Here is a 12,605-nt window from a genome sequence, read left to right on the forward strand (position 1 = left end):
TTTAACGTTAAATGTCCTGTTACCATTGTAACTGCAACACATGGGCTGATACGACATGTCCACATTCTGTCACTTAAAAAAATCTGACATTTAGGCACTGAAGTGTAACTGTAGAATATCAGATGCTTTAACTCAATATTCAAAGTTCGTATGAATTAAAAGGTAATTGTTCAGTAAAATGAAAGACTTTGACGTCACATGCAGCGTCAGTGTCTGTAAATATTAGTGAAGCCAGATGTCGGGGTATAGTTGTAGAGTTACCGCAGGTCCAGAGGTGATTTTAGTCTGCTGTGAATAAGATTACATTTCCTTCATTTTAAGATATTTGAAGAGGAGGAACTATTTTTGTTTTGTCATATGTAAATCATCAGACGAGAAGGATGGCATGTTCCCTTTTTTTTGCTATTCTAAACAAAAATAATGTTAAGCTTAACCTGTCTTGGAACGTGAATGTTTTCTTGTCAGATGGCAACCATCCTGCAGCATTTCCAGAAAATTTCCTCCAGCAAGGACAAAGCTTCCTGCCCTCAGCAGCTCGTCGCTGCAGCAAAAAGATGGACGCATCACATGGAGGATTTGATAGCGAGTCACATGCCGTACCCCTGCATTGTTATAACCGTCCCTGTGGAAGCTGCTCTCTACGGAAATGTTCAGCAGGTCAGGCGGTTAAATAGCAACACATACTGTACCATGAAGACTACAAATATCACCAGTACTTGTGGAGTTTTCATAGGTTGAGTCGCTGCCATACAACTGCTGTTGTTTTGTTTTTTGCAGGTCATCAGCATGACTCTGGAGAACAGTAAGATCTCCGGCATGCTGGGCATGCTGGATTTCAGCCCTGACGTTTGCCAGAAGACTGTGATTGTAGCAAACTCTGTTCAGGAAGTAGAAGATGTATTTAAGGTGACTTTACCCTGTTTTACTCTGTCAAGTTACTTTATGTTTTGTATACAAAGATGAAGCCTGAAACACACGGTTGACATCTACACATCTGACATTTTAATTTCAAACCAGTTCAGCATTAAAAGTGAAGAATATAGTATTTTTGTTGAATAATCAGTCTAATGAAAATATGTCACCTCTTCCTTTGAGACACCTGGTTTATCCAGACAAACATGATCGTGTCTGAAAAAAGGCAGCAGGTTTTACCTCCTGGGATTAGTAAAGTATTATATAACTGAATTAGACCTGGCACATATTAAAAAAACAGGCAAACCCTGTTTATCAGGGATGAAGGAATACGGATAAACACATCTGAAAAAAATGTAAGATGGTGTTGTATTCAGAACCCAAACTTTTTAGACTTTTACACCTTAAATCCACAACAACTCGTAACGAGACCTATAAACAAAACATCATGATGTCATTACATAACTTCATCACGTCATTACTGTCATCATATCATGACTTCATAACGTCATAACTGTTGCCGGCAATTTGAGAGATTCAGAGACTAGGATCCCAAACAAAGTAGCTCAAATATGAACTGAATGTCTTTCTAGTTGAGTCCAGCTGCTATATACGTTTATGATTGCTGTGCAATTTATTTCATCACAATATTTATTCATTTAATATGCATCTTTATTTAAGTGTCTGGTTATTTAACCCTCTGAAGTCTTGGATTAATTGGCCATTTTTGACTACTTTTAAATTTATATCCATGTTTCACTTTCAAAACTTTACCTTGCCTGTTTTAATGTGTCATCTTTTTAACACAATGTTTGTGAATTTAAACTTAACTTTTCATTTTGATGTAATGGATTAACACATTAGACCTAAACTGTCTGAGTGTTTAACAAACCCTTTTTATGGCTTAGAATGCAAAAATATATATGATAAATGTCAAAAACGTGTGTTAAATTATGTACACTTCTTCACATAAAGAAGCCAGCAATGTCATGTTTTTTGGATTTTGGATTTCCCCCAAAAAGCAGGTGTCAAAATAAGATTCAATTTCCAATTTTTCAATTTTGTTCACAAGTTGTCTCTAGGCGCTTTTCCGAGACCCAGAACATGACCCCGGTTTATTATTATATTCCCTGCCGTTGTTAAAAACTCCCCTATTGAGAGAAAAACCTGTAGCCAAACAGTGGCAAGGAAAACGGACACAATGGATAATTGTTGCACTACAGGACGATTATATAAACAGATATAAACAGCTGAGACTGAAGTGGTCAAAACTCACCTTCACTTCTCTTTTACTCCCTCAGCTTTCCTTTCTTCCTCAGCAACCAAATCCTGTGCCTTGCAATGATTTATGATTGGTTGTTGTGATGCATTGTCCCACGAGTAGAAAAGGGGGGGGGGGGGGTTTGTTTGTTTTCTTTAGCTTGCAATGGATTTTTTTTGAAAAATTGCCAATTATTTCAGTTTCCTGCTGCTTCAAACGTGATGACAACTTTCAGAAAAAAGCATGGCGTGGTGTGTTTCATCATAGCGCTGGTTTTACTCAGCCTATCAACACGATCTAAAAACCGGTGTATACAGTAGTCAGCATTTGAAGTGGATCAAAATATTTATTCAAAGTTGTCCAAAGACAAGAACCACTTCTGTAGTTTGTCGTCTGCAGTTAAGACACAAGTTGAAGCGGAGACTCTGCGAGGCTGCGTCTTGATGCTACATCATGATGAATGTGAGAGTGTTAAATATTGACTGGATTGGCATTATGTACTTGTGTTTTTCAGGCTGTGAGCAACAAATCAGCTTTCACTCTCAAGACCCATGAAGGGTTAACGCACCTGTTTGACTTTGCCATCCAGCAGTGGGGAAAAACCATTGGACGTGGCATGAATGTTATTCTGGGTAAACGGCATCATCAACATAAAAGACTAACAGCGATTCACCCACTTTTCCTGATCCCAATGTCAGATTGTATGTTTGTGTTTTTTTTTGTCTGTAGTGACCACCAACGAGTGTCTGAAGTATCTCGGCATCAGAGATGCAAACTGTGTCGTCCACTACGGATTTCCAACTTCTCCCAGACTGTTTGGCACCAGACTCTTCTGCATGGCTGAAAACTACCGAAATCTTTCAGAGCGAGTAAGACCAATTTAAAAAATATTGTACCTCTCGTCACAAAGACTAAAACATGTTGTTTCTGACACCGGTGAGTCTTCGTTGACAGGTGTCCAGTATCAGGGTCCAGGGGTTGTGTTAGGAGTTAAAAGTCCCTTCCTTGGTTCTGGTCCTTCAGCCCAGCTCCTCTTGATGTCTCGTTGGAGACTGGAGTTGGAGACTTCTGATCACAGAGATCGCTGCATGTGCAAACACAGAAAACACAAACCATGTTAATCTTGCGTGTTTTTATGGATAATTTGCATGAAGGCAAACTGAAACATGAAGGTTTACGTTGATATGAAGTAGGGCTGGGGATCGATTCAAATGTCAAGATTCGATTCGGATTCTTAAGATTCAGAATCGATTATCATGATATGATTCGATCCGATTCGATTTCGATATTGATTTGGGTTAGTGTTATTAACACAGTTTTTTGAGCTGTTGCATGAATTATATGACTGTAGTTATGCAAAATATTAGTACTAGTATTATATTGAGATTAAACAGCAAGTATTGGCAGCTAATCATGCTGTAAGGACCAATCAGCTCGGATGAAATTGGTTTTATTTTTTCCCACATTCCGTTTTTATTTGTTCCATTTTCGGTCTATTTTGGTTTTTAATTTTTGAGCATTTGGTTTTTATCATTTTTTGCTAATGTAACCCCAAGACAGTATATAAAGTAATGAAATATAGACAATTTATGCAACACTTTAATGTTTTCATACCTTTAAACATATTTAAAGGCAAAAACATGGCACCAGTTATTCTCGTGTCCAACAAAACATTCCTTTTTTGGGGATAAACAAAAAAATAACCAAAAGTTGTGATGTAATGATGGAAAAAAAAATACATAAATAAATAAAATTTAAAAAAAATAATAAAAAGAAAACCCCCCCCAAAAAAATTAATCGATTTTTAGGAATTAATATGAGAATCGATTTAGAAATGGGAAATCGATTTTTTCAACACAGGCCTAATATGAAGTTGATGCAGACAGAGACAGTTTCTTCTCCAAGCTGTTGCTCTGATGAACTCTCATCACTCAGTCTCAGAGTAATCAATCACTGTGCAACAATAATAATACTAATAACACAATCATATGCTGTAACAATGCACCTTTCAATAACCATGTCTACATCATACTGCTGCACCTTTCACTTTTAAATTGTATATATGTTAATAAGAGCTGTCATTTGCCTATTTACTGTACAGTGAGCTAAAATACCCGACTCTCTCTCTCAGGATCAGAGCCAGAGCTGCTCTGGTGTCAGCAGGTCAGTGCTGCTGATCTCAGAGAAGAACAGCCGCCATTTGGTTGGAGTTCTGCGCTACCTTAAACGCACCAGCGCCCTGCTGCCTCCTGAGCTGCTGTCCTTCGCTGAGGGAGTTACTGCAGCCTGCGAGGACCAGAAAACCAACCGCCCACTCTGCACCTACATGAAGAGCTTTGGATTCTGCAGGTTTATTTCTCTCTTCTTTAACCATGACCTGCAGGACGGACAGATGAACCAACACCAGCTCATGAACCTGAAAATACCCAGCAGTCAGTCAGACAGGGCTTAAAGTATTCCGGCACCGTGCCGGATCTCCGGCATATGGAGTTTTTTTTTGTTTTTTTTTCTCGGCATGCAGAGTTTGACTGCTTTTTTAAATAAAAAAAAAAAAACAGTAACTTTAACGGTTTACATATAGGCTACGTATGTGTTGCTAGGCTACGGGGTATTGGCAATTCGGCTACCAATGGAATGAGAGGAAAGCAGATCTCGGGCTCAACCAAACTAACACTAGCCAATCAGAAGTAGAGCGGGGGCAGGTCTTGTGTTTGTAGTGATGTGTTTCAGCCCGCAGGCCAGGTTTGGCCGATAAAGGACTGAAAATGAAATGGCGCTGGGCATGGATTGAAGAAATGGGCGGAGACGACAGGTGTTTCGGTAGCTGGTGCCAGAAGCTAAGAGAGCCAGGTGCTTTTGCACACTCTTCCCTAAACGCTCTGCCCTAAGAAGCTACTATTATTTTTATATTTATTTATATATATATATATATATATATATATATAATCCTTTACTGAATTAAATGGTTGCTAATCAATAATTCCACCAATTAATTAGCCTGCCTGAGTTTCACCTGCCCCTATAACATTATGACCTTTAGATTAAAATATTCATATTTTAGATTGTAGGTCATCTTATACCCTGTCAAACACAATGACAACTAGCGAAACTTGATATCAAAAGCATCCATAGTGAAAAGGAAAATAATATTCAAATGATGTCCTTTTTGTTGCTTGCCAAATTGCCGAGCGCATGTGCCCCCGCTCCCAGAAAAAAGTTCAGGCTCAGGATTTTTTATTACTTTAAGCCCTGGTCAGAACTGAAAAAGATTGAAAGATCTAAAGGTCTTCAAGAGCCCAAAAAATATATATACTTCTCTTCAATTAGAGATTCATAGTTTTAATCTGCCCATCTGTGTAATATTTATTCCTCAGTGGAAAAGTCTCGGAGAGTTTTTATCGTGATGAAACTAAAACTCTTTAGCACTTGCCTTTAACCATTTTCACGCATCCTCACTTGTTTCCATTCGTCTTGGCCTCTTTTTACTCGGCTTTGCCTGTTTTCACTCTTTGTTTTCACTAGTCTTTTCCTCTCCATTAGTGTTTCCCTCTTTTTACTTGTCTTTGCCTGTTTTCACTCATCTTCACTCATGACTCTGTTTGCTGTCACTAGTCTTCACTTATTTTCACCTGTCTTTAGTTGTCTTTACTAATCTTTTCTTGTCTTCACTCTTTCACTCTTTCTGTCTTCTATCTTGTCTCCTTATTTTGTAATAACCAAAAAAACTAAACCGAGTACGACCTCTCGCTGAGATTTTAGGATGGATATAAATGTTACATATTTTTAGGCTGAGATAAAAAAAAATAAAAATTAATGTATGATGATGATGATGGAAAGAAAACATTCTTGTTGTGCTGTAAAGCTGCTTAGTTCTCAAACACCTTTCTATACAACATCTAAGAGGCTGTAGGAACACGATTTCTTCTTCGTTGATCGCCTCTAATCGCTGTGGTTGAGTAGAAGTGAATAATTTGATGTGGTCGTCTGGTTTGTGCTGCAGAGAGAACGGTTCGTGTCCTGATCGCCACAGGTTCAACTCCCAGCTGGATCAGTCGCGTCTGCCTGAATCTGGAGTCATAGAAGTGAGAACATCCTTAACTCTGTTAACAAACGCACATCTGTAGACCTAACCAGTTCAAATCACTTGAGATCCTTGCTTGTACACAACGCTGCTGTTTATAAGTTATTCTTACAGTCTCCATCACCAACTGCTGTTTTACACAATATTATTAAAATCACCTGTAGCTTAGAAACACAAAACTCAGATATCTGTACATGATTAAGAACCTAAGTGATGTCATCTGTTTTATCGTTTGAATTCGGTGTTCAACAGGTTATACCTCTCCACATAAAGACGGCATCATTCTTCTACGGCCGTCTGATCAGGAAGGAGAACAGAAGTTTTGATTCGATGGCTTCGGAGATGGCTTTGTTTTATTCTGACAAAAAACCAGGAGCCAAGGAGCTGCTGGAAGGAGGGCTGTACGCCGTGGAGGAGGACAACGTCTTCCACAGGTCTGACACGGCTCTCAGAATGTAAATGTAAATGAAAACAGGAATCAGTGATCTACTAAACACATGGAGATGTTAGCTTTTCTGCTGAAACTGAGAAAGTTGATTAAAGTACATCTGATCTTTTTTTAATGAGATCCTGGCAACAGTTCAGAGAACTTGCTGCATCATGTCTTTAACGGTGCAGGAAGTGAGGAGATCCATTATTTCCAAAAAGCCTTTTACTTAACTTCACACCAGTCCGTCTTGGATGACAAATGCAATGAGGGCGCAATTGTGAGGTTTTGAGACCTGAACTGCGAATCTGCTCATGAGAACATTTGAAATACCGTCGGTTCTTCTTCTTCCATCAGGACTGACCTGATGTTACTAATCTGTCACCTGTTAACAGCGGGGTCTCGTTCTAGCAAGGGCTTTTTAGTAGTTTTCCAGACTTGATTCCTCTTTTCTAACCTGTTCTCTTCTATAAAACATGCCACTCAAATTTGAATGAGTGGAAAAAAGAGGAAGTTTTCAATGATTGTTTTATGATTTATTTATTTATTCTATAATAATCTTTTAGAAAGGTGTGTGTGTGTTTGAAAAAGAAGTGATGCCGCCATCTGTGTTATTTTTCCCTTCAGGTTAAATTCTGCTAAAATAAGGCAGCAGATGAAGTCCGTGTTTTAGTATTTTTATGTTCAAGACTAAACCTGTTTACATTGTCATGTCATTGTCAACAAAAACAGTTACCTTCTAGGTTGAAGTTTAGCTTCAAAATACTGAGTGTGGAGATGTAAATTAAATTCGAAATGCTGTTTTAATTGCTGAAGATAAATGAATGAATTAACTGTGGTAGGAGTCTAATAGAAATGCATGTATATAGCAGCCTGACATTTAATCTAGCTACTTTCTTCCTGGCAGAGTGAAGATTCTCTCTTTGCCGGACAACAATGGGAGTCTGTTTTTCTCCGTCTTGGTTCGCTTCATTGATGTGGGGAAAGAGGTGGAAGTAAAGTCTCATCAGATCCTTCAGCTGCCGGACGGGTTTCACTCTCTGCCGGGCCAAACCACGGAGTTCATCATCTGCAGGGTGAAGCCCGTTGATGGAGAGGCTGACTGGCACCCCAAGGTTTGCTCTCCCATCCTCAACACTTGAGCTGAACTTGGGTTTAACCTCTTCCTCACAAATGGTACCAAGATTTTATAGTAGAGTTATTGATCCGACTCTATTGAGCACTTCCAGAGATATTGGTGTAGACTTCCTCCTGCTGGTGGATAGAGCTCATGTTGAAGCGTTCAACTAAAACACTTACTAAAACAAAATGTAGTGTCTAATAGGGCTGGGCGATATGGACCAAAAGTCATATCTCGATATTTTCTAGCTGAATGGCGATACTCGATATATATCGATATTTTTTCCGTGACATAATTGGGGTTTCCCCCAAAGCATTATAGCATAGCATCTCTGTTAGCTTCATTTTTTTCTGAGGCAAACCCTTAAAAAAACTGTCAGTTTTAATGCAAAGCCTCGTGCCAAATGTCACACAGGTTCCTTTATTAACAGAGGTCTGCACAATATCAAAATGTATAAAACAAATGAAATAAAAATAAACTGCCTGCATATATAGAATAAAAATGCTTCTTGAATAAAATAAAACAAATATCCCTTTCCTGCATAACAATTACATTAAAATACACTGTGCAATTAACACAATGTAGACAGTAACAGGCAGACTTTTCCACTGAGGTTGACAGTTGTGCAAATAACAAAACATTTGTGCAAATCTCAAATAAAACATTCAAGTCAATTTGTCACAAAATAAGCTATATCAAAATCATACAAAAAATTTTTTTTTTAAATCGATATAAGCGATATTGTCTCGTACCATATCGCGTTTGAAAATATATCGATATATATTAAAATCTCGATATATCGCCCAGCCCTAGTGTCTAACAGCACTTACATATAGTGCTGCAACTAACGACTATTTTAATAGTCGACTAGTCACCGACTATTGAAACGATTAGTCGACTAATCGGATAATTAGTATTTTTTCTTAAATTTAGTATGTCGCTTAAATTATGTGGCAAATGATAATAAACACGAGAAAGATCGGTACTTCAATGAAAAATACAGGACTGTCTCAGAAAATTAGAATATTGTGATAAAGTCCTTTATTTTCTGTAATGCAAAAATGTCATACATTCTGGATTCATTACAAATCAACTGAAATATTGCAAGCCTTTTATTATTTTAAAATAGCTGATCATGGCTTACAGCTTAAGAAAACTCAAATATCCTATATCAAAAAATTTGAATATTCTGGGAATCTTAAGCTGTAGGCCATAATCAGCAATATTAAAATAATAAAAGGCTTGCAATATTTCAGTTGATTTGTAATGAATCCAGAATGTATGACATTTTTGTTGTTTTAATTGCATTACAGAAAATAAAGAAATAAAGAACACAATATTCTAATTTTCTGAGACAGTCCTGTAGATATTTTATTCAACTTTGCTGCTGTTCATACAAAAAATTAATAAAATGTCATTTAAAACAAAGGACAGGCACAGTGATCAGTCAGACATAAATCCATGAATAAATAAACATCTATCCATTATTTTTCATTTTTTAAGGACAGGCAAATGTGTTATATAAAAAATAAAATAAAACGTCTCATATTTTTTCTGTATCAAGTGGGTGAAATGGGTTCTGGATGGCAGGATGTTCTCTGGGTTGAACTGGTGTATCATTTGTTGAAACCAGTCACCCAGACCTGACGTGCTTTCTCTTCAAATGCTTGTGCATTACCAACGTGCTCCCGTGATAAGCAAGGTCAGCTTTGCAAACCTTGCAAGTCATCTTTTTATTTACCGTATCGAGGCTAAAAGGCTCCAAAACTTGAGAAGTTTTGTTACATGTAGCTGCTCTACAGGACGGGATGCCGTCATTATTGTTTACCTGCTACCGCTCGGCAGAGACGCTATTGCGCATGCGCGACTCTCGGCAGAGAACGTATTGAAGTGAGACGCCTCACTCCATTGGAAAAACACGTCTGGCAACTATTGTCGACAATGGAATTCATTGTCGACAATTTTGATTATCGATTTTTGTCGACAACGTCGACGAATCGTTGCAGCCCTACATACATACTGGCGTTCTCTAACATTTCTGTAAAAGCAGGCCACCAATTCTACTCCACTGGCCTTCACCTACTGGGCCAAGGAGGAGAGAAAAGTACTGCAACCGCGTGTCCTTGAAACATGAAACCGGCATCCAGAACAGAAGTGTTACTCCGTGCCGTGTGCGTGTGCGTGACACGAGATGGAAGCCGTCCATCACGTTCATTGCACTCACATTAATTATAATAAAAGCACCTTTTTGGTCCACTATCGGGAGGCGGGAAATAGAGGTGATTATTTGAGGTAAATACGCTGCGTTTGGGTCCAGACCGACATTAGAACCATCTGATGCAAACTGAGCACACGAGGGATGAAGATCGCTGACCCTCTTAGCAGAAGACAGAGAAGTAGTAGAGAGTAAATGTTTATTCAGCACTAAGAGACGACATTCGTTTAATCACACGTCATAATCTGCAGACACCTTTTAAAAAAAATCGTGGTGAGAGTCTGGTGTCCCACCATCAAAACAACATGACAGGCAAATATCGCAGACTTGGATTGTGAGAGAGGGGGAACCTTATCCAAGAACTCCTGAAGAAATAATAAAACATCCACAACGGAGCACTGAAATGGAACAATGTCTTAGCTTGATATGAGGGCAGAGAGTTTTAGTGTTTTGTACTGTGTTCCAGTTATTAACTGCAGTAAAAACGGAAGGTGCTGCGACCAAAGACTGACTGACGAAGCCGTCGGGTATGGAGGGAAGTCCAGTCTACCAGGTTATATACAGGACTGTCTCAGAAAATTAGAATATTGTGATAAAGTTCTTTATTTTCTGTAATGCAATTAAAAAAACAAAAAGTTCATACATTCTGGATTCATTACAAATCAACTGAAATATTGCAAGCTTTTAATTATTTTAATATTGCTGATTATGGCTTACAGTTTAAGATTAAGATTCCCAGAATATTCACATTTTTTGAGATAGGATATTTGAGTTTTCTTAAGCTGTAAGCCATGATTGTCACCTTATTGTGGAGGTGGCGTGAAGCACAGCTGCCGAGATGAAACGCTCACATCTCTAACAAGCCGAGTGGAACGATAGCAGTCATCGTGCCCCCCGCTTCTAAAATTGTCTATCACCGTTTGCATCCCAAAAGAAATTGAGCCAGGCAGCAGAGAAACATGACTGCACCTTGCTTGGACTGACAAGAGCACATCTCCAGCCCCCAAATCTGTCTTGAGGCATTAAATATTCATTTGTTATAGAATCAAGTGTTTTCACTACGTTGAAAAATCTAAAAGCAGTAGTCTAAAAGTTAGGAAGGTCTTATTTAAGAATCTGTTGACATGTCACAACTCCCGTGCTCTTTGTTCTGTTTTAGAACAGTTTAATTGTTTAAAAGATTTTATTCTGATCAGTTACCTCTGGATTGGCTGTTTCCATCAGGACTGGAGCCACTCACGACATCTACGTGCACAATTCCTTATTTTCATGCTGATTTCCGGCTTTTATACAAAAATGCTTGTTTTCCTTCAAGTTGAGACACCAGGAAGACAAAAAAAAGATCCATTCTGGCTCCAGTTGACTGCCCGTTTCATTATGTTGGAGTTTACACCTGTCTGGTGCATTAATTATCTCATTTGTTGATACAAAGAAAGTTCTGTGAGGTTTTTGTATTATGGACAGTTTTGTCTCTGCAGGTCACAAGAGCCATCAGGCAGAAGATCCAGGGTCTGCAGCACCAGGCCAGAGCAGTTCTCAGTCTGCACAACACCATCTTTGTTGATCCAATGGTACACATTTGGGTTTTTCTTTTTCCTTCCTCTTCTGCAGTTATAAAGATTTGACCATATGATAATCAAAATTCAGTAAAAGTCCTTTAATCAACTCATTCAGTTCATTCAGCTAAATTATTGTTTTTTATTGATACTGTAGTGACCAACCATCAGGGCTTACATTATTAAAAAACTTTTAAATGTTAAAAATCCAGCTGTTTGTGTGCCAAGGTTTTTTCCATTTACAGTCAGACACCAGTTGTGCAAGTTCTCCCACTTAAAACGATAGAGAGGCCTGTCATTTTCATCACAGGTATATCGCAACTATGACAAAATGAAAATCCAGATTTTTTTTTTTTTTTAAGAATTTATTTTTAGAAAATTTTAAGAATGTATTACTGTTGCTGGTATTTTGGCCCATTCCTCCATGCAGATCTCTACTAGCTTAAGCAGGGGGAACGTCAGTTACAGGTCCGTGAAAGCCAAAAATCTTGCTTTTCTTGTAGGTGACCAAATACTTATTTTACTAGGAATTTACCAATTCATTCAGTAAAAATCCTACAATGTGATTTCCTGGATTCTTTCCCCCCATTCTGTCTCTCATCGTTGAAGTTACCGATGATGGAAATTACAGGCCTCTCATCTTTTTAAGTGGGAGAACTTGCACAATTGGTGGCTGACTAAATACTTTTTTGCCACACTGTATATAAATAGCTTCTAATGACAGTGGCCTGTTAACTCACAACCTAGAACAGGAAGTTATCATTAACATAGTTTAAATGTTACACAAATAGTATTTCCTGCTCCACTGTCCTCGAGTCATTCTTGGAAAGCTATTAACCTTCATATAATCCTGGATATTATAAGTCCATTTGTTTAACGTAGTAATTAATTAAACAAGGTTATTCTCCTCATTTTTTTACTCTTTAAAAACCAGTGTCATGGTCTTTATTTTACTTTTATTTTGTAGCACTATTTTTAGTGTCATGTAGTTCAGACATGAATCCAACAGTTCAGCCTTAGAGAAGGGTTTTCT

At 38.1% G+C, this 12,605-nt stretch overlaps 1 protein-coding gene across 1 annotated transcript in view; it reads left to right on the top strand.

The window, feature by feature from the left end:
- tdrd12 (tudor domain containing 12) overlaps positions 1–12,605 on the top strand; it is a 42,212-nt gene that overhangs the window by 21,849 nt on the left and 7,758 nt on the right. The window contains exons 19-27 of the mRNA XM_061722799.1: positions 466–657; positions 778–906; positions 2,688–2,805; positions 2,903–3,042; positions 4,305–4,522; positions 6,174–6,255; positions 6,507–6,688; positions 7,589–7,796; positions 11,495–11,587. Of these exons, the coding sequence (XP_061578783.1) occupies positions 466–657; positions 778–906; positions 2,688–2,805; positions 2,903–3,042; positions 4,305–4,522; positions 6,174–6,255; positions 6,507–6,688; positions 7,589–7,796; positions 11,495–11,587 (1,362 nt within the window). The remainder of the gene's footprint in view (positions 1–465; positions 658–777; positions 907–2,687; positions 2,806–2,902; positions 3,043–4,304; positions 4,523–6,173; positions 6,256–6,506; positions 6,689–7,588; positions 7,797–11,494; positions 11,588–12,605) is intronic.

This window comes from Cololabis saira, chromosome 5 (genome assembly GCF_033807715.1).
Source record: "Cololabis saira isolate AMF1-May2022 chromosome 5, fColSai1.1, whole genome shotgun sequence".
Classification (NCBI taxonomy): domain Eukaryota; kingdom Metazoa; phylum Chordata; class Actinopteri; order Beloniformes; family Belonidae; genus Cololabis; species Cololabis saira.